This window comes from Synchytrium microbalum (assembly GCF_006535985.1).
Source record: "Synchytrium microbalum strain JEL517 chromosome Unknown SmJEL517_scf0004, whole genome shotgun sequence".
In the NCBI taxonomy this organism is placed as follows: domain Eukaryota; kingdom Fungi; phylum Chytridiomycota; class Chytridiomycetes; order Synchytriales; family Synchytriaceae; genus Synchytrium; species Synchytrium microbalum.
This window is the reverse complement of record NW_022158353.1, coordinates 1,037,084-1,064,058: the sequence shown is the minus strand read 5'-3', so window position 1 is coordinate 1,064,058 and position 26,975 is coordinate 1,037,084. Positions and strand designations below refer to the sequence as shown.

Sequence of the window (26,975 nt, the reverse complement as noted above, 5' to 3'; positions counted from 1 at the left end):
CTCTCTTCCACCACCAACTGTTTTCTTTTCAAAGCAGCAATATTCTTTAGAAAAGGTTTGGTAGCAAAGGAGTCACGCACTTAAACACTACTTTTCCATTCGCTCACACCTGAATTTTCGCACAGAACCTACAAAATCCAAAAATGAGCAGACAACGATCATCAACACATACTGGAGTCCGTCCCAAAAGCGACGTATTCTTTGGATCCAGTCGCCAGGGTATGCTCTTTTACCAGTTTAACACCCTCTTCGTTACGAAATTCCATTTTGCGTAATTGACCAAAAAACCAAAAACACACTAACACCATCTATCATCATCACAGCTGAAACCGATGAGCCCACCTTCTCAGCCATGAAGAAGACCGCACCTCTCATGGAAGGCTTGAACGAAGCTCCTGCCAAGGAAGCTGCTGCTAATGCATTAAGCTCTTTGCCTTCAAAGGCAGAATTGATTGCTGGTTCTAAGCAGTACGTGTGCTTTTGTGTGTGCAAAGAAAGCTACATGAATCTCTGGTGGTTGTCTCGGCTCTAACATATTTGGATGATAGACAACTTGGAGCACAGCTTTCGTAATCGTAAACCAAGTAAACCGAATCATTCCACCCCATCATGTCTTTCTATCTACATTATTTGGCAAGCAGCCGCATATACCATAACACCAAGTCAACTTTAGTCTAGTTTAGAAATGCAAACACAATATAATCATCAGCATTCATCGAGAACGTATTGAAAGCGCCGGGTCTTTGTCAACCACAACCGCGACGAAACAAAAATCTGATGCTGACCGTCAATGCGAAATGCTTTCCTTGTTTCCATCATAAATCAATAACGTACAAAATTAGCCGCTTCCTTCACTTTTCATACATGGTTTCTCTAAATTATACAATTTCAGGCCTGCTGCCTTCGTTCCACCTCAGCTTTTAACTGAGACACCTGGCTACGCAATACCTCATATTTCGTAACAGCTCCCGACAAGAGACTCCTCAGCTCATCCTGATTGAAAGTAACACTATGACCATCCACAGTGAATTGAGATATCTGTGTATCAATTTCACGACACAATTCAGAATGTGCCGAGTTGTTTGCTGATGCTGGTCCTGATGATATCTTGCTGTTTTGTATATGACCATTGCTATTACTACTATTATTAGCAGCCACCATCTTCTCATGCATCCGCTGAGCAGTTTGAGCCAAATTACATATTTCAGAATATAGCGTCTCATGAGATGTCCACCGCGAATCAAACAATCGTTCGATTTCAGAGTCGGATAGTTTATCTAGGGATGTTGATAGTGGTTTTACTGGTTCCAGTCGTATTGCTGCTTGACTGACTACTGTTTTAGCAGCTATTGATGATGATGTTGCGGTTGGTTTGACCACTCTTTGTGGTATTACTGGTGATGCTACTGCTTTTGTGGTAGATGACTGTGGTTTACTACTATTACTACTACTACTAGAGGCTACATTATCTGAGACATGATTATCCGCTACAACGGGCGATTTACCACCACTGGAAGCAGCATTCGAAGACGGTGATTCCGGTGCCACGGAAAGGTTCCTTGGAGGATTATCAAACATGGTTTTCAACGATGCAACTGCATCCTTCTTTTTCGTATTGCTGCTGCTTGTCTTGACTCTTTTGGCACGCCGATCTAATGTATCGGGTGTTCCCTCTCGTTTATAATTATTACTACTACGACGTGTACCAGAATCCGAGTGGTATTCGTCTGCGTTTGCTGTTGTTGAAAGATTACTGCTAGTTTTACTCATATTTGGTACACTGAGTGATTGTTCTCGTTGTTGTTCTCGTTGTGGCGGTGGTGGAGGAGGAGACAGTCTCTTCCATTCTGGAGCATGGTCTGGTAGTCTCAATGCCTGAAATGCTTTTTTGGCATTCCTAATCACTGTTTCACGTTCTTTGCGATCATACCATCTACAATGATATGGATCCACATCTCGATATGCGGCATCTTTTAGTTCGTATGCTCCACGATTGTATTCTGCGACCTGGCGAAAGAACAAACAACATTCAGCCGTTGGAGTATTTCACTTATGAAGCAAACACGACTCACATCTTTCAGTTCTTGACGAACTTTGGCCTCTGACGCAGTCAATCTCTTGACTAGCTTGTCAAGAGTCATTGGTACCAGCGCCAGAATCTCAATCATCCTCTTTCTCAAATCGTCATCCTTCTTTGATGTCGACGATGATGACGATACGGTGGTAGTAGAAGTAGCTGGCGGTGGTAATGATACTGAGCGTGATATGGGACTGGGCGTTATAGCAGGTGACCTTTCTTTGGATACAGCACGAGTCATGGCTGTCTTTTTCCGTTTCTTGTTTGCATCAGGTACCATATCAGTCAACTCGATCCTAGCATCGAATAACAGTGAGACAACTGAGACTTTAGACTCGAACAACTGGACTCCAACAGTCATAATGAAACATACTTTCTAGAATGCTTCTGTTCCTCTGCAGCAATCTGTTTTTGCCGTATCTCAGACCGTAACTTGTCATTAAATTGAGACTTGACATGCATGAGATGCGACACAGATCCAACAAACTCTAATTTGTTTGGCTGCACCTGTTTATAGCACTCAGTAAAGTTCTGAGCTTGAGAAGTCGTAAGCTCGTGACCTTCATCATTGACTATAAGATGCTGGATAAGGAGATGGATGAGATTACTTCAAATATAACGCGTCTTGGACATAGTATCTTCTACCATCACCACATCAATATGTGAGTAGAGATACAACCACTTACATATGTTTGGTTGGATGGCTGGAAATCGAATGAGAGCTCCACTGAATCGTCATCCTGGAGCTGTTTTAGTACATCCTCTGACAAACGGAGGTGTATGATCCTTCGGGAGTGCGAGTCATTTGGTATAGTAATGTCGTAGTGACCTTCCGACAATGCCATCGTTTCCAGAAACTTTAAGCAAGCTATTGGGATAGGAAGAATAAGAAGGATAGCTTGGATTACAGGATTCGTATGAAAAGCTAATACCTTGATAGATGTCACGTCCAACATACGACTTCCATTGAGAGCTCTTTCTGCACAAATGACGCAAAACTCCAAGAGTTTGATAAGTTTTGCCAACTCAACCACAGTGAATACGACAATAAAAACATAAAAACGTGTCGAATCGCGTTAAATATCTTCTAGAAAGCGAACTCGAACTCTTGGTTATATCGCTGAAAGAACAAGAGAAAAAACCAGCCAATCTGCAAACGTACAAAGTCGTCTATTCCTGATCATCCTCATCTCCATCAATTAAAGCCTCAAAGTCTTCTAGCGAAGCAAACGTAGTGGATTGTAATCCATCATCGTCTTGACCTCCTCGTGTCGAAGCAGACTTCTTACTATTACTAATACCCTTCTTATTCTTTTCAAAGAAGGAGCCTTTATAGCCTAATGCCTTTGCCTTTTGCTGTAGTACGGCTCGTTTACCTCGTGATGGTTTCTTTTCAGCCTCTTGTGCTTTAGGCTTAACCTCTGCTTCTTCCTCCTCATCACTATCAGGTGCATCATCATCACCAAAGATACGAGCCAGTTCGGAATCAGAAGCATTGTCGATTTCGTCGTCGTTCATGGCATCGTCACCAGATTCTGCTTCGTCATCTTCGTCCTGTTCGATATTGCTGCTACCTTCCACGTCATCATCATCGTCTTCCTCTGCTTCATCGTCAATGAAATCGGTGACATCTGGCGATTCACCATCCACTTCTGATGACAACATGTCGAGATCAGCTCCCATCACTTCATCAGCATCCTCATCTTCGTCGTCTTCATCAGGAGCTGGAAGACCACTACTTTTACGCATAGCATCCCATATTTCATCTTCGTCAATCTCTTGATCCTCATCTACGTCTTCAGCCATATCTTCCATCTCCTCATCACCAGCACCTGCTTTAGATTTATTGCTGGTTTTATCAGTAGGTTTACGCACAACCCGTGCCTTGAAGAATCGATGGAAGAAGACTTCATCAGCCGGCATTTCAGTTTCTGAGCGTCGTAACCATGATTCATCGTTTACTGGCGCTTCATCTAGTTTCCTCATCTTAGAGGATCGCGTTGCACTACCATCAACACCATTATTGTTGCCGCCTTCTTCGTCCATAAAGACAGCACCACGTTTACGACCACCAGATACGATACGGTCGTCTTGGTTCTTTTGTTGATCGACCAGGCGAGGTTGCATGAGTGACGGTCCTTTATAGAGGGATTTAATTACTCGTGGGTTCTTGTATACGAATCGGTCAAGGAAACGTGCCAAGGTGTGGTTTTGTAATGGATCGTAGTTTACGTATGTGGCTGGTAGTTCTATAGAGTTGCCTTCCAAGAGAGTAGTGGCGTATAACGAGACTGTAGGATGGAAGTGAGATGCAAATGGAACCTATGTGAGAAAAATAAAGCAGTGGTGAGATTTTTGTAGTGCCAAAAAAAAAAACTGAAAGGGACGTTTGGACCATACCAATTCCCAAAAGCTGGTAAGCTGAGCATTCGCATACAGTGGATCTCGTTTACGTCCATCATATCTAGGACCAGCACCTTCTTCTACTTTTGTGGGTTTATCTGAACTGTCCTCCTTGACAGCAGTAGCTTCATCTACAGCCACTACAGCCATAGCAGCAACCTCATCATCCGCAGAAGGCTGATCACGAAAGACCTCAACATCACTGGTATCAGATTCCGACATTAAACTCTTCAACCCGGGTTTACTCTTTATAATCTCACCAACCATAAACAGCGATGCACATACAAACGGCACTTGAGCAAGCGTACAAGCCTGCACCAATCGCTTCAGCATGGCCCGCGCTCGATTCAAACTAGCATCCACCTTCAATGACCGATACAGCAAATTCAAATACACGGCTTGTCGAGATGCGGTATACAATCGTGGATCCAGTAACGTGTTGTATAATACTCGATAATAGCGATCCGTAACCATGTTTCGAGTGGTCTGGACTTGGAAGATGAGTGCTAGAGCTTGTACCGTAGTCGTGAAACTACCCATATGAGAGAAGGTAAAGAGGTTATCAATATACTTGTCGTACACGGCATCATCCAATTTCGAGAATGGAAAGGCACGGTTTACACCAGTTAATACTGCGGCCATCATCTTAGATTCTATGCCATCTACAATCATGGCTGGTTCTTCAGTCTCTTGCTCCTTCTTGTTGTTGTGCTGATTGTCCTTTTTGCCATGTTTGCCATGTTTTCCATGCTTGTTATCATGACTTTTATTATTCTTCCTATCATTCTTCTTGGGCTTATCATCTTCCGGTTTACGACCCCGGATTGCATTACCCAGTCTCTCGAAGACTGTAAAGTAGATTTCAACCAAATGATTAGCAGCCTTGACATCTTCAGGGCGATTCGATAGCACGATTTGGTTTAAATACGTAATGGATATATATTGTGCTCGTGCTGCCACGTTTGGTCTGAAGAGTAACTGTTGGACTTCTTTGATGACTACCATCTTCATGTTTGGATGGGTCGACAAGAGCTGTGTTAGATGGTGGACGGCTTTGGCTGCTACTTTACGATCAGAGTCACCCTGTCAAAGTGCAAAAAAATCATGGTTGGCAGATGCAAAACAAGTAATGTTTATGAGCTAATACTCACGAGTTTGTTGACCAACAAGACAAGCAGATTCTGTTCTTGCTCTGGTTTAGCAACTAGCAAGTCGTGGATGTAAGACAGGATTCGAGTCTTAACGTTCAGTACGGGATCATGAGATAAGACCTAGTGCGAAGAATGATTGCCGACGTTGTGAGCAAGGAGCCAAAAAGGAGGACGAGTTTTGATAAATACCTCCAAAGTTTTGATCAAGTCAAAATAAAGCTTCTTGAGTGTATCTTCAAAATACCAAACAAGCAAATGCGCATCCGTCACATTCGAATCTTGTAATGGCTGATCTCGGAAATACCTGTGCGGAAAGGAAATACAAAAACGGTCATCACGCTAAAACTCTTGCCAAGTTCACACACAACCACCCACCTCAATTTGCGATCAGGCAATAACTTGGTAGTCATCAAATCCTTGATACTGTCAATAGCCAGAATAGCCTCTCGACGAGACTTTTTGCTAGCCATTCCTTCCAACAAGTCCTCCTTCAAGAACTTCAAAGAGTATAATGGAGCCTCTTGTACCAATATCGTCAAGGCTGATACTCGATCAGTGACTGTTCCAGATTTCAAAATGGTGGATAAGAAGCTCTTGTCTCCAGATGAGCGCGTTTTCACTATCGACAAAAAAATTAAATTCTGTGACTTTGGATGAGTGTTCAGACATAAAAACTTACCATGTTGTGATTGCTTTGCAGTCTCTGCTTCTGAAATAGCTTGAGCTTTACGATACAAGGTGTTGAAGAGCTGATCGGAGACTGCTGTGGTTGGAGCTGGAGTGTTTGCTTCGGGGAGAGTGTACCAGACTGTCAAGGGATCTACCAACTAATGAAGCAAAAAGATTAGACTCATGTTGCAGACAAAGCTGGTCACATGCATCTTTACCATCTGTATCTTTCCCTTCTTGTTACTGGGTGCTTCAACTGATGAAGTCAAAACACTCTGTGTAAGCGGAGCAGATTCTTTACCAGTACCCTTTTCGGCACTCTTCTCGGCAGTCACAGGCTTTTCCTTGACAGATTTAGCGTCTTTGACAGCTTTAATCTCCTTGACGGGGGTTTCCTTTGTAGCAGCAGAGTTTTCTTTAGGTGTTGGTTTAGCTAACACTTCCCTCTTGACTACTTCAGTTTTACTAGCGGTAGAAGCGACACCAATAAGCTTCTTCAATTCATTTTGAAGGGTAGCTTCGTTGGTAGTTTCGCCTGTTTCATCATCGTCTTCCTGTTGTTCCTGTTCATCCACATTACTAGATTCGTCGTCGGTATGAGCCGAAGCATTCCATGATGCAAATTCCTTCTGTATGAATGACTGGACGTCTTTCATTAAGACCTATAAATATGATCAGATAAGTTAGTTTCGTGCAAGCAAAAAATCCCTCGCAAGTTGATCATACATCATCTTCGCGAATGACAATCTCCTTTTTCTCAGCCTTGGCCTTAACCTCGCTAGGCTCATCACGATCAGAGTCACTCAGTACATCAGCTAGCAAATCCAGATCTGAATCGTCTCCTCCTAGCTCTAATATGTTTCTTTTCAAGATGTCTTTTTTTGAAGGTTGTTTTTTGGATTCGTCGTCGTCTTGTTCTGTTCGCTGTTTCTTTGCTGGCTTGTCTGAGTGTGCATTCTTACGTTTGCTACCATTGAAAGCAGCTGGGGCTGCTCTCTCTCGTTGTTTCGCCATGTTGGTATTTTTTTGTGAGTGCAAAGAAAAAAAAAGCTGAGCAGGCAATAACGATCGCTCACAGAACGGTTGCAGGACACTTTCATCACGTCGCAAATATTATTTAAAGCTGATCTTGACGTGTGTGACTTGCTCCAAAGCTGTCAAATGAGATTTGGTTTTTTGAAAAGGGGATAAGACTTCCAATACGCGTAGTGAGATACTTGAACCGTGGTACGGAACCCGCTCAGCCTGAAACATATTATGCGACCTTAATATTCGCTGGCATGATTATAGTCAATCTGCAACTTTCAACCAAATCTCGAAATTTGCGTCTTGTGTAGCTCACAACGTCCAATATATTTTCAACGACATATTAAAAGCCTAAATCTTGGCTGCGACGGTCAGAGTAAGACCACCGTCCCTCTTACTCTTATCAACGGTATACGTCTCCATCCCATTCTTTGGAGGCAGTTTCACCGAATCTGCCACCTCATGCATCTCCAAAAACTTGGGGATTTGGTCTGTTCCCCAAGCACGGGACGAGATTCTGAAATATAATGGTGTATCAGATAAATTCATGGACGGTTTGACTAGCTTCAGATCCATTCCATCCCAATGAGAGTTCAGAATTTGGAAGAAATATTCGTCGCGGAATGCTTCTGGGTGTCCCTGATTATAGGTTTAAGGAATGTTATTTGGAGTGGGACGTAATACAGCATAAAATGGTAAGACACACCTTCTTGAATATGTATGCCTGCCATTTGGTAAAGTAGGCTGAAGTGAATGGAAATCGTTAGACACGTATAAGGCCTCATACTTGGAAAGAAAACACGATGGTTTTTTTGTTACCTTGCTGGCCAGCACCGTACTCATCAGCAGGGTCCATATAGCTTCGTTCAGCTTCATATTTTTCCCAAATCTTTTCTACTACCGAGTCTTCATACGGCTCGAGTTCATGTAGCAGCATACCAACTCTCAGTAGATTCGACGTGACAAGGTATGAGCCACCTGTTTCAGCTCGTCGTTTTAGAGCTTCGATTATTCCAAGTGCCAGCATGTGTCCAGTGGTGATGTCCAAGGTGTTTATTGGGAGTTCAGTTGGAACTAACTCGTCGGTCGGTGGATCGTATTTATGGGTTTTGCCTTGTATGTGTTGAAGTCCACACATTGCTTGAAAAAGCAAGCGAGTTGTGAGAAAAAAAAACGACACACTTCAATCTTACAGCTTGATCCATAACTCAAGTTGCCATGGCACTTGAACTATGTGGTAACTTACAGTGGGCCAGATGCTCATATCCTGGAACAGTCGAATATGGGCCTTCAAATCCATAAGCATTACCACGAGCATAAACAATACCACGCTTTCGGTTCTTTATCATTTCAAACACCTGTTGCGGCCCAAATCCTTGCCTTTCCATCACGCCCATCGAATTACTATGATGAAAATGAATAGATGGATTGATGAGTTGAGGTTGACAACTTTGAGATGCCCTCGAAACATTCGTTACTTTTCAACGATAACGTCGGCGTCCATCATCAAAGCGGCAAGTTGTTTCTTGCCCTCAGGAGTCTTTGTGTCTAAGAAAACGGATCGCTTTCCCAGGTTGGTGTCTATGCCAACAATACCATCTACCAGAGTTGCGAGGGAAACTCTGCAGTTGTTGGTGCCCAATGCTCCCAGGATAGATCCAGTACGGGCTCCCATCAGTACTCGAGTCAATTCGAGGACTCTATCAAAAAATGGTGGTTGGAACTATGAATTTGCATCAGGGTGTCCAGCATGGGATAGCTGCCGATTCCAAGGTTTACTCACTTGACGCCAGATAGAATACCATCCTTCTTTGGATCCATGGCTTGCCAGGGTACTGGTCCCCATGCTGGAGAATCGTGTCTTTGAATCTCAGCTGGATTCCATTTTTGTGCGATTTGCCCGTGAGGGGAACTGTAAAACTCTTCTTTTGTCCTGCAAACCATTGCAGCGCAGCCGTCCATCTTGCCGATTTGCGCTTCCAATTCGTATGCATTCCATTCACGTAACTTTGCTATAAACATCATGTACGTAAAAAACTGGTTTGACGATCTCTGCTTGAAACGCCATCCGAATTGGGTGACATTCAGTGCAGCGTATGTCATTAAGCTTTTTTTACCTGAGAATCGACGACAATATTCAACAGCGTCCTTCTCATCACCCTGAGACAGCTCATACAGCTCCTGCGTTTCAGCATCAGAGAATCCAATGATGGGCAGGAATTTCAAAGCCGTGTCCATTATACGTCCATACTAAAGAATTGGAAACGCATCAATAAACAAGCCTACCAGATCCACATGCTGAATTGTGCACTATATACCAAAGTAATAAACCCTTCCTTGCACTTGTGGGTGGACATCAAGCACGAACGCCAAATCCTGTTTGGATCTACCGGCATTCCTTCACGAGATCGTTGTGCTATGGTCATGAATTCTTCGCCATCAGCCATCCATGAAAAGTGAGAAGTCAAGTTCAACGTGGCCGCTGTAGTGTCCACAATTGCCTCCTGAATGTGCCCAAGTCTGTCATTGGAGATCAAATTGCATACAGACAGGATGGCAGCTTGTGTGCCTACGAAATTTGGGGAAGGTATCAATACCAAGTGACAATGGGTTGGTTTTTGGTGGTGATGTCATGTTCAAAAAACACAGGGTAGCTGCTACATAGTGTTCAAAGCAGTTCCGGATTGGCTCCGTAACGCACCAGTGATTAGCTCCGTTACTTTAAACGGCGATGGGACGAATGGTTGTGTTTCGCCAGTAATCTTGAGCTCTTTGGAAACTTTGGCAGCTATGCCCTTGCTGACATCATAACCCAAGGATTTCAGTAAAATGTCGCATGTTCTGTGCGATTCCTCAATCATACTGAGATGCTGGCCTGACATCTTGTTCTGCACTGGTTGTGCCCGTTGTCAAAGTTCAAGTCGTAGGATGGTTGCACCGAACGTGATCTAGCAGGAGAAAAACGCAGCCGACAACACCCGTAATCAACTTTCTTAGATCCACTATTGTCGCCTAGTGTGATTCTGGATCCGAAATATTACTGAATAATATGTCCTGGTTGGTTTTTAAAATCGTCACGGTGCTAACATTCGAATTCAAAATTTTCGGTTCCAGCGAGGAATTGTGAGGCATGGATACCACCGAATTATATTTATACGTGGCAATCATCCTCTTCGAGTCTCAGCAAATACCGATCGATATGTTTGGAAATCTTGTATTGGTCCTTGAAAACTGAAAAGTGTTGCGCAAAGTTGACCAAGACCCCAGGAGTCAAGGACTTGAGTTCGTGCTGTCCGACGAATAGTTCATCGAGACGATCTAGGCTCGGCAAGGTCTTGTCTCCTTGTTCGCAGAGCGATTGCTTCTCTGCTCCCTCCATCACCAAATGGCACAAGAAATCTCTGGTGAAAAAATGGAAGTGAGACCACAATCAGGTAATTTTTCGTCGTCAAATGTAGCGCCATACATCGCTCAGTCGTTGTCTTGCTCCTTTTTCTCTAACTTAATCGCATGAAATCTCACAATCATTACCTTGGGAAAAAGGTACCCCTGAAACAATAAGCTCTGGAACTGCAGTCAATGCTGGCTCTCAACCAAAGTCATTTCAAGTTCGAGCACTTGTAAGTGGCGTAACATGGACTGTTAATATGGCAGTGGCGAAACATGAAAACGTGGCATCCAAATTGTTGATGAACTGATCGCTCTGGATTTGTAGGTGAGAAAGACGATCTCGTATCAAAGCAGACAACTCTTCACAAATCTCTGTTGCGTGGCACTCTGTCCGATTGCAATGGTGGTCTTTTCAGTTTCACTGGGTGAATATTAGCTGTTATTGAACGCATGGAACCGCAATCTCAAACGATTTTTCTCGTAAGGTATCATTGCAATAACTCTTGTCTCAAACTCGGCTGGAGCTGTGACTGGAATTCTGCTTTGTAGCAGCTTGAACGCCATGAACAACCTCAATTACCCCATATTTAACGTCAGCGATCCAATTATACCCATAACACCACCTGGATCACTTCCTGGAGTTACCTATAACATATCCCACGTTAATTGGGGTCTAGCTGGCAGCGCGCTGGGTCTCTCGAACGGTTTCAGTGGAGGTGGAACAGGAGCATTAACATCAAACACTCCTTGCGTGTATTGGATGACTCCCAATTATCCAAAAGCCGAACCTTATGTAAGTGCTGGTTTCCCAGCTCGGCTGGCTTAACATACTACCTTCTTTAACCTTATTGGTTTCCGAGCTCGACTGGCTCACATACCTACTTACGTTAAATTACAGGAACGAGCTCCTTCCCTGCAGTACTCTTTCTCCGACCACGATTCCACGTTCTTAGCGCAGCCACAACCAGGCTGGCTACAACTCACCTCGAGTTTACTACGACCACTATTCCAAAACCAGTTACGTCAATTCTTCTGGTATGCTTACGATGCAACGGCCGTAAACCTAAGCGATTTGGGATCTCGACCTCAAGCAAACTTGACTTCATCCCTTGCTGCGTTCGCTTTGGCAAACACTCCATATTTTAAACCTGCCAGTCAGAGTAACGGTTTATTGGATACAGTTGCACAAAGCTTCTGGGTGGATGCCACGACGCAGTCGTCCGGAAATTATACGTTTAATGGTTTCCAACCAGTGCCGTGGTATACGCCATTGGACAATGTCCAATCAGTATCAGATCTGGACGATGCATTTGCGACTGCTATACGCAGTGTTATTGCAAATCTATCCACGATAGACAAGACAGTACTGTTTGAGTCTGCGCCAACAGGTATGTTTTTACAATTTTGGATCCTGCCATAATTTTTTGAGTTCCCTTCGCTGCCATTGTATTCAATTTCTTTCCATTATTGGGGTCACCATGATTTTTCCTTTTTATTTTGAAAATTAGACTCCGAAGTAACAGACTTCTTCGTAAATGTTGCTAAGGCTATCTCTGGGATGCCCTATGGAGCATACCTCTTCTCTAAACTCGACCACGTAAACAAGCAATATAAATATGTCATGCAAGTTGGGACAGATTCTCGGCTGATAAAGTCCAGTGGATTCCCGAGCCGTGGTGAACGTCAATTCGTTCAGCAGGCTCAAGTGGATAGTGCTCTTTGTAAGTGGTTTTGATTTGTGAATGTCCGTTGCGTGAGTAGCTCAGTATCTATTCTTTTAGTGCGAATGAGTAACAAGGCAGTTTTGGGCAACACCACAATCACTCAAGGCATTAGAATGATGCCTCAATACATTGATACTGGTGTTAATATTCAGATATCGTCCTTCTTGGGAGGTAAGGTTGCCATCACGGACCTTGTGTTGAAATGAAACTGACGATTTTCACATGTAAAGGCATTTTGTTTCCCTTTGGTGTGTCCTTCCTGCTCCCCATATATGTGATTACATTAGTCAAAGAGAAGGAAGATCGGATTCAGATCATGATGAGGATGGTATGAAGTCGTCGTGTTAGAGGTAGATTTTTTGTGGTATAGTAAACTCGATCTGAACCTTATTTTTCTCTCCAGAATGGAATGAAAATGACCACATACTACCTGGCGCACTCGCTTCACTTCTTCAGTCTTCACATTATCTCTGCGGCATTCTTTTATCTGGCTGGATATTTTGGAGGAATGCAGTTGTTTACTCGGACACAATTCGTTGTTTTGTTAATCGTCTTGATTCTTTGGGGCCTCGTGCAAATATCGTTGGCCTTCCTATTCGCGGCCATTTTCTCAAAGGCCAGAACGGCGCTAGGTAAACCAACACCATGTTGAAGTTGACCTTACTGTAGCTAACACTTTTCATAATAGTTGTAACTTTCTTGGTAGTCCTCTGCAGTGTCGTTGTATGTGGCGCTTTCTATGTATGATTCACTTACGGTTTATCTGACTTAAGATATATCCACTTCAAAATCAGGTTTCACTGGCTACCAATCAATTATGGTCGGGAAACGGATCTGCACCTGCTGCATATAATCTGTACCCACCATTCGCCTTCTATCGAGCCCTCTTCAGATTGAATTCCAGTGCCTGGCGAATCAACCAGATACCTTACAACCTCAGCTTGCTAAAAGGCAAGGATGACGTGTATACCGCCATAATCGCTATGGTTCTTGAAATCCCGGTATACCTTCTCATCGCCACATACTTGACATATGTCCTTCCAAGTGAATATGGTAATCGTAAACCTTGGTATTTTCCAATAATTGGCCTTTTCTCGCTACTGCGAAGTAAAAAGGCCGAAGTCAGCATCAATGAAGTATCCACAGTCAAGGACGTCGTTGTGGATCCAGAAGATATGGAAGATGATGATGTGAAGGCTGAACGTGACCGTGTCAAAGGTGGCATTTTTTCACCTAATGATCCACTCGTCCTGAAAGGGATGAGAAAAGTATTCCCTGCTACGAAACGAGGAAAGGCTCCCAAAGTAGCTGTTAAAGATGCTTGGTTGGCTTGTGAGGAGGGCATCATTCTTGCTCTGCTGGGGCCCAACGGAGCTGGAAAATCCACTCTCTTCAATGTGTGTAAACAGTTGAACGACGCAACTTATATATTCCTTGAGCTGACCTTCTGTTCTCTGTCTAGATCGTCACTGGATTATACGAATCAAGCGGAGGAAAGGCGTATGTAGCTGGTTACGATGTGGATACGCAGGAAGAGGAAGTGTATCGTCGCATTGGAATATGTCCTCAACACGACATTTTGTGGGACGATCTTAATAGTATAGAACATCTAGTCTTTTATGCTCGACTCAAGGTAAGAAATTTTGTTTGTAAGACAATTTGATTCGTGCAATGCTTACTTTCCTTCTGCAGGGCATACCCAAGTCAGAAGAGATGGAAGCTGTAAAGAATGCCATTGCCCGAGTGGCTCTAACTGGTTTAGAACGTAGATTGGCTAAAAGGTTGTCTGGAGGAGAGCGTCGTCGCTTATGTATCGCCATCGCTCTAGTGGCAAATCCAAAAGTCGTCTTCTTAGATGAGCCTACTACTGGGTTGGATGTTGAAGTTCGACGACTAGTAAGTGCACTATAAATGTAGTGGTGGAAAGCCATCTCCAACAGATTCCCTCGGTTTTTTGCAGGTGTGGTCGATTATACAGGAATCTCGTGCAAACCGTACTATCATCCTTACTACACATTCCATGGAGGAAGCCGATGTTTTGGCAGACAGGATTGCTATATTAGCAAAAGGAACGCTGCGCTGTCTAGGTTCTGTTCCACGGCTCAAGGTATGAGAACATTTTACGTCACTGAATATTCCACACCAGCTCATCCTTTCCTCCAGCAACTGTATGGTTCTGGATTCCGAGTCTCATTTACGGCTTTACAGCAGGACATGCCACGAGCTCGAGCGTAAGCCCGGCATGTTGTTTAACTCTAAAGTAGTTTATCTAAATTGGTATTGCTATAGGTATGTCGAGAGCATTCTACCACCAGAAGGTTTTACGGTGGTGGATGAGTTCGTTACGTCTATGGTGTATGAGTTCAAGTGTGCAATGCTTTATATTGCCACGCTCTTTGAAAGTATGGAAGCCAACAAGGATGCTGTGGGTATAGAGGAGTATGGAATTTCTCAAACGACTCTTGAAGAAGTCTTCCTGTCCATAGTGCGTAATGATGATGCTGAAGCCTCGTAATGATAATGCTGCCTCTTAATTGCTGGGATCAAATCTGTCACTCTAGCTGTATTGAGTTACATCTTTCCTATATTTTTACCCCTCATTAATTGTCATAGTCAATAGTCATAGTTATATATAGTTTGATCTCGAAAAGCACACAGGATGAGCTGATATGTATTTTTTTCGTGCGCAATGTTTTCGTCACGCTCAAAAAGTACTGACAATGGTTTTCGGTAAAGTCGCTTGTTAACGACTGGTCAAGTCAAGAGAGAAGAGGAAGCGCCGGCCAAGTTTTAAATAGGTATAGGTTGGAGGGCGCCACACCCTCTCTGGACACGCATCGTCTCTTCTTGGGTGTTGGCGGGTGTGTTTTCAGTCGCTGGAGAAAACACGATAGACGCAAATGGACCAAAAGACAATATCAAGATCCTCCTCCTCATCCTCCACAAAGTGAGTGTATTTATTGAATGGAGCCTGATCGATCGCCCTCCAATAGATAGCAATTCTTACGCATCAGAAATTCCAACATTTTTGACAATCTATCTCTTTTACGTCTAGTTCCATTCAGCACGATGAATGGCCGGACGATTCGACCGAGCTGGGAAAGATGATATTCTCAGCTATAAATGATGGAGATCGCGATAAACTGGCCCATATATTGAATGATCATCCGTCATCTACTCTACTCCTTCAGCTGCTACTGACTACCGCCTATCCGAATCACGATGCATTCTACGCTCACGATCCAGACGTTATTCAAGATGCAAACGAACTGCTCGGCGCTCCAGTATCGAATCTCAATGCTATACAGATCGCATGCATATTAGGCGACGAGGATATTGCAACCGATATATTGGAGTTTGTAGCTCGCATCACTGAAGAGATTGAGGCTAAAAAGATTCTGCTTGAATTTGTGGGGAGAGTGTGGGGCGCTGGCAATACCGTCTTGCATTTGGCCTCGTTTCTTGGAATGGCGGATTTGGTGAAACGGTTGCTCGAGTTGGGTGCAAACCCAAACAAGAAGAATGATAGAAATTATAGACCTGTGGATTGTGCCGATGATGATGTTACCCGGAAACCATTTACAGAGATTGCAGAATGTTGGTGTCCTTTCACACGTAACTGACTCAATTGCTAGATTTTTTTCGCTGACCAGAAATCTTTTATTTTTTCAATAGTGGTGGTGAGTGTGACGCCTAAAATTCACGAGGGCCGGTCATCAGTGACCTCAATAAGTGAACGCCCATTTAAAAATTCCCGGACGTCGGCAGACGCTACAAATGTTGAACCAACTCGATTACACGCCAAGTCTCAATCCGAAGATCCACGGCGGCGATTGTCAGAAACTAGAGAAAGCACTGCCAAACTGAAGAGATCTTCATCAGCAGAAGCAACACCGTCACTACCAACAACTTCCTCATCAACAACTGCAACATCACCAAACCCTATAATAATAGACACAGCAGCACTACTCGCATCAAGACAGAAACTGAAACGTAACGTTGTATTCGACCCTTCAACCATGATTCTAGATATATGCCATCATGGTGACCCTGTAGACAATGTCGCTCTACCGACATTACGAGCCGCCGTTGGATTAAACACACCCAACAAATCTATAGTAGACATCAGCACGATATTTACCCCGTATAATTGGCTCAGCCCGCTGCATCAAGCATGCACACATGGGCATGTGGAGATTGTGAATTTGTTACTGACAGAGCTGAATTCATGTGTGAATATCACCGACAAGGAAGGATGGACACCGCTGCATTGTGCTTGTGCTGAGGGACATGTCGAGATATTACAGCTGTTGGCTAGGTGTCAGGGCAGAATGGGACAAGAGAAACAGGCTGGCAAGAATTGGTTTTATCCACCTGATGGTCCCATTTGTTTAATACCGGTGAATGAAGATGGCGAGACACCTGATGATGTTGCTTTTGAGGCGAAATCAAAAGAGATTCGGGCTATTTTGACCGGTGAGTATGAAGATTGATATTGGAGGGACTTTTGGACTTAAAAAAAACAATAATGCAACCAGTCTAAATGCTTTTCAACGTCTAGATCTCAAAGCACAGTATCCACCAAAAGCCTCAAGCCAATCACCTTTATCAGAAGGGCAGGAAGAAGACCAGGAAGAGGAAGACGACGACGAGGAAGAAGAGGTGTTCCCAGCACCCAAGCTCGCATTGGCACCTCCACCAGCACGATCAGCACTGAAAGGAGGCTCTCAAGCTGCAGCAACAATTATTATTCTGAGTCCATCGATAGATACAGACAAGACACCAAGACCTAGTGTATTGTCCGCAGCTGTGAACGATATCACACCTCGAGTCAGTCTCGTGGCGTCAGCCGCATCATCTTCGTCTAGTTTTGAATCAGATACGTCAATGAATGCCACACCATTTGAATCTGCCAGGTCTAGCCAAGTAACATCACCTGTAAAATCGAACGAGCTGCAGGTGCAACTAGCAAGTAATACCCCATCGTCTAAAATCTCGTCTCTTCTTCCAAGCTCTGTCTCGAAACCATCTGCTGCTACTATAAATGGTACTATCTCTTCTTCTTCCTCTTCGCCGTCAAGCAATATAAGTATTAGTACGACGGCGAAAGTGACTGCAAACCCTACTACGCCAACTACACCAACGCCTACGAGTACCACAGCAACGGGACTGCCACCACTACATCCGTCATCGCCAGCAGGATCGCTGTTAGCAACCCCACCACGAACATCCGTAACAAGTAAAATACCCAAGATGTCAACCAGCAGTCCACCATCCATACGTGCCCATCCACCCGTGACAGAAGCTGTATCACCAACAGGTGGTTCAATCAGACGCGTTGGAAGAAGAATGTCGAATCAAGATTTATCAATCAAGGTGGATTTAAGCAACACAATGTCATCATCTATGGGCCAACTATCGAGAACAGCATCTGAGCAGCAGTTAAGTGCTGGTGGGAGACGACGAAGTAAAGATATCACGTCACCTACATCGTCTAAACCGCCTTCGGATGGTAATCTGCGGCGCCGGGGTAAAGATGTAAATGCTAGTAGTACTACGTCGCCTGTACAAGATGCTATTGGGCGACTCAAGGCCACATTAGATGATGCCACAAAGCCTGGTGACTCGGAAGGAAGTAGATCTACTGGAGCTAAAGGCACGATACAAGAAGATAAGAAGGAGATGGGTCCTATACAAAGGATGGGATCTGTGCAGGCTTCTTCAAGGGCTCAATTCAAGAGTGTGCGGTCGGCAGGTGCCACTAGATAGTTTATTGCTCCACGCATTATATCCTTAAAAACACATAATTTGCATAATTTTGCTTTTTGTATTATTAGAAACATTGTTTCACAACATTTGAGAAATCAGACCACACGAGATTGATTGATTGAACAGGTTGTGGTAGGAACAGGTCTGTTACAGTTTAGCTTTACCAGATATGACTTCATCGTATTTCTTCGAGTCATACCATTCATAGTTCTTTGTGCCAAAATTGAACATGTACGTGACATCATTTATGTCCATTTCTTCGTAACGCAGAATTCTTTTCTAGAATTAGGCAATGAGAGACTGATAACATGTCGATCCCGCAACAACCGGCTGTTTTTTACATTTGCCTGATGCTTGAACGTGACAGTAATGGCAACCTCCTCGAGTATTCGAATCCTAAGACATTGGTTTTCAGCACAAACACGAAAGAAACGATTGGCGAGAGAAAAAAAACATCCAACTCACACGGATACTAAAACATAACAGATAGGAAGAGCATACTTTGGCAATCGGTTTGAAACGTGTTTGCCAAGACCAGTTATGTCGAATCAAGGTTCGACAGTAATAGCTGCCATTGCAGCTCTCTAGAAAGTCAAAATTGTGTTTGCGTCAGTGAGGTTTGATTTAGCGTCGATGAATGCCGAAGCGCTGCATACTCCGTCTCTACCAGGTACAAGAACGCCATAAACATTGGCCTCTTTAACGTTTGGATACGAGGTTATTGCTCTCTCTCTCCAACTTGATTGGTAGAGACATTCTCCCTTAAACTTTGAGAGTGAGTAGTCCTCGAGATTATCACTTTTTGCGAAGGTATAATATCACCTGGACGAACGTTCTTGTCGAGTAGCCAAGGACCAAACCGGTTAGCGTCAGCGTCCAGCTGTTTATAAGTCCAAGTGGCGCCTGTCTCAGCATATACTAAAGCTTCCTGTCTGGATATCTGGCTACAGACTCATCAAACAAGGTCATGTAAGTAATGATCCAGACCAAATTGTTCAAAGCACTCTTAAAAATCGAAGCTGTCAAACCATCTGTGGTAAGATCAAAAGTACCAACCTTTACCTTCAGCCACGAACATTGCAGCTACTTGTTGAACAGGAATTGATCTGAGAATTGAATCGAGATCTATCATCGATGAAGGCTCATGTGATGAGTGATGTGAAATGTCGAAATGTTTGACATCAAATGAAGTTCCAAGTATGTGATGACCACAATCCGGCATCAAAACGTGATTGTTCCCTCATACAATACGTAGATCTTCTTCACACCTGAATTTAGTCCCAGCGCACGGTCTAAAAACTGAATTGGGTCGCTTTTCAGATCTGCCTTATTGACTTTGACAGGAGGAATGGGATCCAGTAAGAGCAAGGGTGCCTGGCTTGGGGATATATTCGGTGGTAGAGGATTCAGAAACGACATCTCTGCTGTTTCATGTCGTTGTGCAGACCTCAACAGGTAGTAATTGTGTCAAAGTTTCAAAACCATACAAACTGATGCTGCAAAGGCTAGCGACGGCAGGCGTAGCAGCAGTAGAGGTCCAGGCACGATTAAGGAAGAAAAGAGAAGATAAGACCTATACAAGGAATGTGAGCAGTGCAATCAATTCAAATGTGACATAGTTTGCTCCACTCCTAAACCAAACATAAATTCATCACTGAATAAGTGCTTTATTCCATTCTCTAAAATTCTTTATAATTGAAAACGTCCCCGTTACAGTTTAGCTTTACCAGATACGACCTCGTCGTATTTCTTCTTGTCAAAGATCTCATAGTTCTTTGTCTCGAAATTAAACATGTACGTGACATCCTTGAATTTAGTAATGTCCATTCCTTCATTACGAAGAGTAGTCTTTTGGTGTTTGAACGTGGCAGTGACGGCAACCTCTTCCAGGATTCGGATCCTGATGTTGACAAACGTTGGATTTTCAGCACAGAGCTGTAAAGACGAGAAACGCAAGATTGAGCAACTTACCAAATTGGAAGAGCATAGTTTGGTAATCGGTCCGAGACGTGCTTTCCAAGACCTGAAATGTCAAATCCAGGCTCAGCGGTGATGGCTGCCATTCCAGCTCGTCCGTCTTTTCCTGGTACAGCCGCACCATATACATTAGCTTCTTTTACGTTGGGATAAGTAGTAATTGCTTCTCCAACTTCATTGGTGGAGACGTTCTCTCTAAACAAAAAGGATGAGTAGAAGCTTGACAAAGCGGGTTTGAAGAGTGCATTACCCCTTCCATCTAATACCAAAAGAACGTGTGAGTTCGAGACACAACTTGAAATTTAATGCCAATATCAATTAATCTTACCTAAATGTATCACCGATACGATCCTACAGGACAAGTGACAAAATTGTGAGTTGAGCTCCACCAACAACCAAAAACAAGGACATACTCACCATGAAATAACAGAACCCTTCACGATCCCATTTGATGATATCGCCCGATCTATACCAGCGATCACCTTTTGTGAAGGCGTCCTCCAACACTTTTGAGTTGGTTCCCTTTTCGTTCTGGTAGTAACCATAAAAGGCTCTTCCTTTAGTTTCATCAATCTGCGTCAAGAATTCACCGGGCTCGTCATAATCGGCTTCAATGCAGAAGCCGTCAGGGCCACGAATTGGCACGTCGTTCTCGAAATCGAATTTAACTATTCGTGCCGTCGACAATGTTTTCTGTAATGTACCGACTCTGCCAATGGATCCGATTCCAGTTTCGTCAACGTTGTAGTTCGACACACCGCCGACACTCTAGATGGCGAAACAAGTCAAATGTGTTAGGTGGTTCAACCGTTAAGTTATGTTAAAGCCCAATTTCAAGGCTTCCAAGTTATTTTTTCGTCTTTACCTCAGTAGCAGCAAAGAACTCGTGTATCTCTCGTATGTTGAATCTATTTCTAAATTGTTGCCTATATCAAGTGATGTTCATCATCGTTAGTGAGAACCTCGGATTTTGCTTTCGCCAAACTTACCAAATGTCACTTCTCAAACCGTTTCCAATAGCTCCACGGATGTTATGGGCTCGATCGTCTTCACTTGGTGGTGTTGACAATAAATATCTGTCAAGCAAAGGATATTAGAATATTGTTCCCCAAAAATTGTTTCACATAAATGTTGCAGTCCCGCATGAAACACACCGTGCCACCTCGCCAATATATTGTATGAAAGTTGCGTTGTACTATGCAATTTGATGTTAGCGACAAGTAACTGTGCATGACCATTGAAACGACACCAATTCTCACCTTTCGGCAGTCCTTGAAGAACCTCGAAGCACTGAATTTACGAGCAACAATGACAGTCATGCCCTAGTGAAAGATATCGTGTTATAAGAGTCCAATAAGCTTCAATGACTTTGAAGCATTTACCATCATGAAACCAGAGGCCATGGCCATAACTCCAGCAGCTCTACGTATAGGAAATATGAGGTTGGCTTCATATTAACGTTTGTGATGCGAGACTGAAGATAGGATTCTAGGCAGCTTTTGGGATGCAAACATAAACGTACGAATGGAATAGTGGCATGCCCGTATAGATACGGTCGGTTGGGCGATAGCGACCTGTAACAGCAGTAGAGCATGATGCGGCAAACAACTTTGCGTGTGTAATGTTGACGGCTGAAGAGCATAGAACATAGAACCGTAAGCTTAAGTTCGCTGTCGGAAACAAAAATGGAATTTACCTTTAGGGAGGCCAGTGGTACCCGAAGCTAGAAAGCAAAGGCCTTTAGAAACTCAGAACAGATATGGGTTCACGACTTTCAAACATACTGTAGATAACTAGGAAAAGAATACAGATGAGCGACAGTACTTTCCAAGATAAATCAAAACGTTTCACACACATTCAGCCAAATCGGCAAGAGTTCGCGACTCTTGCAGAGCCTTGTCAATTGGATCAGTAGGGAAGTCTGCCAATTCAGACAATGAGATTCCTTCACACCAAACGAGAGGAGTTTCTCCGAGTCTGAGGCACTCAACACCAGGTAGATCGTTTATGAGTGGACGAATGGCATCGCCCAATTCGTCCTGGAACAAAATCATTTTGCCGGTCGCAACTTTCAAACAATGCAAAAGGGCGTTGGATCGTAAATTGTGGTTGATACAGGCCACGACACCTCCAACTTGGAAAGAATGAGGGGTTTAGAAGGAGATGCTTGGCAACAGAGCTGTTCGTTCAAACTACCTTTGAGAATTGCCAACCAAGCAATAACATATTCAGGACTGTTTTCGACCATCAAGGGGATAATTTCACCTGGACGAACGTCCATTTCGAGCAGCCAATGTCCCATTTTGTTCGCGTCAGTATCCAACTGTTTGTAAGTCCAAGTGGCTCCTGTCTCGGCATAGATAAAGGCCTCCTTTTCTGGATATCTAGCGACCGTTTCATCAAACATGGTCATGTAATTTCCTATAATCACATGAAGTGGTTGTTTGCACCGTGAAATCAAAGCTGCGAAACCACATTCAACATCAAAAACCAACCTTTGCCAGCAGCTACAAACTTTGCAGCGGTTTGCTGAGCAGGAATTGCCCTGACGATGGAGTCGAGATCTGAATTTTGAAGGATTCATGGGATTAGCGACGTGGAATGTCGAATGTTTTTGACATCAAGTGGAGTTTCGAAAGTTTGAATGACCAGAATTCGACTTTAGAATGTGATAAAGGCATCACTGCAACAATTTCGTCGCGCATACCTGAGCTGAGACCCAAAGCATTGTCCAAGAACTGAATTGGGTCGGTCTTTGGATTTGCCTTGTTGATTTTAACGGGAGGAACAGGAGGGGGCAGCAATAAGGGAGCCTGGGAAGGCGATGTATTAGGTGGCAGAGGATTCAGGAACGACATCTTGGATTGTTGCTTGTTGTCTTTCGTGAGGAACTAATGTGTGTAACGTAGTTGTCGAGGATGGGAGTATATGACGTATTGACAACAAAGCTATAGAAGAAGACAGTGAAGTGCGAATTGTTGCTACTACTAGTATCGTTTGTCACGTAGCGAAGCGTGCGTTTGGCCTTGCATCGGCACGTTTTGGGCACTTTTGAGACACGACAGAATGCGAAGAACAGACGAATTTAACTACCGATCGCTGCTTCAGACTGAGTATTTACTAAAATCCTATATGTCTCCAAACGATATGCACGTCTTGCCTCTTTCAAACACCAGACGTGATTCTTGTGTTCCGGCGTCTGTTGTCTCCTTCAACCTTCCAAACCGTTTATACGAAAGACGACCAGTTCGCACCTACAGCACTAACAATAATGACTGCCGATGAATTGGTTCTGCCAGAAAGCTGGTCGCCCGAGCTAAAGGTAGGACTTGCATGTGCTACCTTGAGCACGCACGGCAGCGTTGATTTAGTTTCGACTTTGTGGACGTTGAAATATGAATGATTCATTCACTGTTTGTCTCTTTCGTTGTAGGCTGCCGTCACGGCCTTCAAGCAAGGGCTTGGAATCAAAGATCTCGCTGTTCTTCGGCAAGTTCTGTCAATGGCTCCTGTATACCCTACTCCAGAAGGAATTACTGTGACCGATGTGAAGATTCCAAGGTTGGCAAGAGCTCAGCATCTCATATCTATCCTCTGCTGAACCGCAATGTTGAATTCTTAGACTTGCTTGCTCGTTGGAGGAATCAGCCTCAGGCGAAATTGATGCCGAATGGGTCGTCCCCACTGGCAAAGAACAAGATGAAAGCTTGCCAATCGTACTCTACTTCCACGGTGGAGGTATGGCTCGACTCTGACCACCTATGTGTTGAAAAATTTAACGCTGTTCTCACAAGGATATGCAATTATGAGCCCAAAGTCCCACCGATACATTACAACCACCTTGGCTTCAAGCGGCTTGAGAGTACTATCTGTTGACTATCGCATGGGGTACGTTACGAAGTTGGTGTTCTCGTCCTAACGCAAAAAAATCTCACATGTTTCTTTCCGTATAGACCAGAAGCCCCTTATCCAGCTGCGGTAGTTGACGCTTTCAGCTCCTTTAAATACTTGCTTTCGCAAGGCTACGATGCCAAAATCATCACCTTCTCTGGCGATTCTGCTGGAGGAGGTTTGTCACTTGCTACCGCTTTATATTTGCGTGACAAGAACGAGACTTTCCCAAGCGGGCTTGCGCCCCTCACTCCTTGGGTACGTATTTGGTGCTGCAGATATTCAAAAGCTTGGTGCTCATATCTCGTTATAGATTGACTTGCGAGGCAACACGCCAAGTGACCTTCTTTTGGAGGAGTTTATGTCAGACATCATTTCCCCTTCAAGTGCAGGTGGTCTTGACATGATGGTGAGCAACAGAGCCTATAAACAGTTCCCCAAGTATTCCCACTCGGCAAGCTGACACAGACCTACGGGCTGCCGTGTGCTTTTAGGTTGGAGCATACGCCAACAAAAAGGGCTCTGAGGCCGTCGACCCTTACATCTCTCCAGTCATTGACACTCCAACGAGCGTTCGACTCCCTCCAGCCTTCGTAACTACTGGAACGGTTGACCGTTTGATGTCTGAAGGTACGAGAAAGAAGGCACGATACCCATTTGACCTCAAAGCGTATGCTCAACTCTATGGTTTCCGTTTCTGATCAGATCTCGCCGATACTCTTAAGCGTACCGCCGCCGGAGACGTCGTTCAATTGTACTTGTATGAAGACCAGGTCCATGCATTCCAAGGAATCCCAGTAGTAAGCTTACTTCAACTGTAGTGTAGTCCAACGCTTCTGAATACTGACTTGAATCTGTTACAGGCAAAGGCATCAGTACATGCCCTCAAGAAGGAAGCCGAATTCGTCAAAGACGTAGCAACTGGTGCAAAACTTTCCACCAAGTTTGTTTTCGTATCCAATGCCTTCAAGGAGCGTGAAATGAGTCTTGATGAGGTCAAAAGCACGCTCAAGAAACTGATTGAAAGGGCCGAAGCTATGGATGGCAACAAGGCCGACTTTACGCAGTACAAGTCACTATGCGCGTAAAGCGAGTTGATCAAAAAATTCTTTGGTATGAAAATAGTATAGATTGTTTGAATTGAGGGCTGAATAATAAAAAATTGTTCTTAAAGTGGTATGAAATTTTGAAAGTGGTTGCCGTTCGGACTGGGTAAAGGGCTTTTGCTGGAAATTTGTGTTTTTTTTTGTTGTTTGGACCCAAACTTGTCCAGTATGAAGCAGACGAAGTATTACTACGCGATCGCTGATAAATACTCATAGGGCCAGCATCGGCCACGTAGAAGTACACCATTTCGAGTAAAATCTAGCTATCCGCTCTCCGCGTATTTGCTGTGCAACGTCATGCAACCTGATTACAAAATGTGGGAAGGATTTCAAACTGCAAAGTTATACAAGAAAACGGACTTGCAACTCCAAACAGAATCCACAACACCACATCAGTTATAGCACTGGTATCTTATAAACTCAATAACCATGACTGCCAATGAGTTGATCATTCCAGCTAGCTGGAGTCCTGAATTGAAGGTGCACGAACGTTTAACTAGTTGATCATGAATCCATTCCGTCGTTGAATACAGTGCAATTCACTAATTTTAAATTATTCAACGATCTTGTTTGTCTAGGCAATCATTTTAAGCTTCCAACAAGGACTTTCAGTTACGGACATCAACCTGATGCGAAAGTACTCTGCCATGAACCCTGTTTTCCCTACTCCAGCAGGCGTCACTGTAACCGAAATTAAGATCCCAAGGTATTCCTTTCCAAATTCTGCCGACAAGGTTGGACACTGACCCTAATCTCCGATTTTTTAGAGTTGCGTGCTCCTTGGAAGAAACCGTTTCTGGTGAAATTGATGCTGAATGGATTGTTCCTACCGGCAAAGACAAGGATGAGAGCTTGCCAATCGTGCTATATTTCCATGGTGGAGGTATGTTGTAATGCTGGTCAGTCTCGTGATGAAACCGAAGCTGAAGGTACTTCACGTATTAGGATATGCAATTATGAGTCCAAAGACACACCGACATATTACTACCACTTTTGCGGCAAACGGTGTCAGAGTTTTGTCTGTTGATTATCGTATGGGGTTAGTGGCATGAGAGTTGTTTCCTTGTTGAAGAAATCAACCAAAAAGGTGCAAAGTTCTAAATCCGAATTACGTTCTAGGCCAGAAGACCCATACCCTGCTGCTATCGTTGATGCCCGGAGTGCCTTCAAGTTCTTGCAATCCAACGGCCACGATGCCAAAATCATCACCTTCTCAGGCGACTCGGCAGGTGCTGGATTGTCTATCGCCACCACCCTCTACTTGCGTGACACGAACGAGACCTTCCCTGGTGGTCTTGCGCCTTTGACTCCTTGGGTTTGTCAGAATCTGTGACGTTGGCAAAAACACGACATGCTGACCATGTCTCTTATTAGGTTGACCTAACAAATACAACTCCCACGCACTATCTTCGTGAAGAGTTTTCAGTTGACGTTGTCGTTCATAGTGATGATGGTGCTCCAAACTTGGTATGAAGAAGGCCGTGACAATACGAAACTTGTTGGTAACATAAACAACACAATAGGCTGGTGCTTATGCACCCAAGAAAGGAGCAGTTTCTACCAATCCATACGTCTCGCCTATTCGTGATGTGCCAACAAGTGTTGGACTACCACCTTCCTTTGTAACAACCGGTACTATTGACCGTTTGTCAAGCGAGAGTGAGTGACCACCATACATTTCAGTCTCGTTGCTCAATTTACTTACTATTTCGTCTCGCCGACTAGGTATCGTATACACTCTCCAACGTGTGGCTGCTGGAGACGTCGTTCACTTCCGCATGTTTGAAGACAT

The 26,975-nt window shown here is 43.9% G+C and overlaps 6 protein-coding genes across 6 annotated transcripts; 3 read left to right on the top strand and 3 right to left on the bottom strand.

Moving 5' to 3' along the window:
- Positions 1 to 888: 888 nt before the first annotated feature.
- SmJEL517_g01385 (uncharacterized protein) lies at positions 889 to 2,922 on the bottom strand (the record flags this gene model as incomplete). Its single annotated transcript, XM_031167313.1, has 4 exons — positions 889 to 2,007; positions 2,073 to 2,373; positions 2,451 to 2,659; positions 2,764 to 2,922. 4 exons carry the CDS (start codon positions 2,920 to 2,922, stop codon positions 889 to 891), a joined length of 1,788 nt encoding a protein of 595 aa, XP_031026898.1.
- A 325-nt stretch (positions 2,923 to 3,247) lies between these two features.
- SmJEL517_g01384 (uncharacterized protein) lies at positions 3,248 to 7,314 on the bottom strand (the record flags this gene model as incomplete). The annotated part of the gene is made up of 8 exons (XM_031167312.1): positions 3,248 to 4,399; positions 4,478 to 5,563; positions 5,632 to 5,751; positions 5,821 to 5,935; positions 6,007 to 6,250; positions 6,311 to 6,458; positions 6,519 to 6,962; positions 7,027 to 7,314. The coding sequence occupies 8 exons, from the start codon at positions 7,312 to 7,314 to the stop codon at positions 3,248 to 3,250; spliced, it is 3,597 nt and encodes a 1,198-aa protein (XP_031026899.1).
- Positions 7,315 to 11,278: 3,964 nt separating this feature from the next.
- Positions 11,279 to 14,955, top strand: SmJEL517_g01383 (uncharacterized protein; the record flags this gene model as incomplete). Its single annotated transcript, XM_031167311.1, has 13 exons — positions 11,279 to 11,509; positions 11,615 to 12,104; positions 12,225 to 12,437; positions 12,498 to 12,611; positions 12,671 to 12,768; positions 12,844 to 13,072; positions 13,129 to 13,163; positions 13,235 to 13,837; positions 13,903 to 14,073; positions 14,133 to 14,336; positions 14,401 to 14,547; positions 14,604 to 14,671; positions 14,730 to 14,955. 13 exons carry the CDS (start codon positions 11,279 to 11,281, stop codon positions 14,953 to 14,955), a joined length of 2,829 nt encoding a protein of 942 aa, XP_031026900.1.
- A 385-nt stretch (positions 14,956 to 15,340) lies between these two features.
- SmJEL517_g01382 (uncharacterized protein) lies at positions 15,341 to 18,209 on the top strand (the record flags this gene model as incomplete). Its single annotated transcript, XM_031167310.1, has 4 exons — positions 15,341 to 15,387; positions 15,496 to 16,037; positions 16,116 to 16,916; positions 17,002 to 18,209. The coding sequence occupies 4 exons, from the start codon at positions 15,341 to 15,343 to the stop codon at positions 18,207 to 18,209; spliced, it is 2,598 nt and encodes an 865-aa protein (XP_031026901.1).
- Positions 18,210 to 19,919: 1,710 nt separating this feature from the next.
- On the bottom strand, positions 19,920 to 23,044 carry SmJEL517_g01381 (uncharacterized protein; the record flags this gene model as incomplete). Its single annotated transcript, XM_031167309.1, has 17 exons — positions 19,920 to 20,109; positions 20,181 to 20,381; positions 20,437 to 20,445; positions 20,515 to 20,537; positions 20,604 to 20,954; positions 21,052 to 21,112; positions 21,176 to 21,262; positions 21,341 to 21,381; positions 21,446 to 21,508; positions 21,569 to 21,608; positions 21,709 to 21,817; positions 21,883 to 21,909; positions 21,971 to 21,979; positions 22,042 to 22,320; positions 22,383 to 22,607; positions 22,682 to 22,750; positions 22,894 to 23,044. 17 exons carry the CDS (start codon positions 23,042 to 23,044, stop codon positions 19,920 to 19,922), a joined length of 1,935 nt encoding a protein of 644 aa, XP_031026902.1.
- Positions 23,045 to 23,457: 413 nt separating this feature from the next.
- Positions 23,458 to 25,165, top strand: SmJEL517_g01380 (uncharacterized protein; the record flags this gene model as incomplete). Its single annotated transcript, XM_031167308.1, has 9 exons — positions 23,458 to 23,508; positions 23,620 to 23,747; positions 23,809 to 23,924; positions 23,981 to 24,074; positions 24,140 to 24,335; positions 24,391 to 24,486; positions 24,572 to 24,707; positions 24,783 to 24,877; positions 24,941 to 25,165. 9 exons carry the CDS (start codon positions 23,458 to 23,460, stop codon positions 25,163 to 25,165), a joined length of 1,137 nt encoding a protein of 378 aa, XP_031026903.1.
- Between the last annotated feature and the right edge of the window lie 1,810 nt (positions 25,166 to 26,975).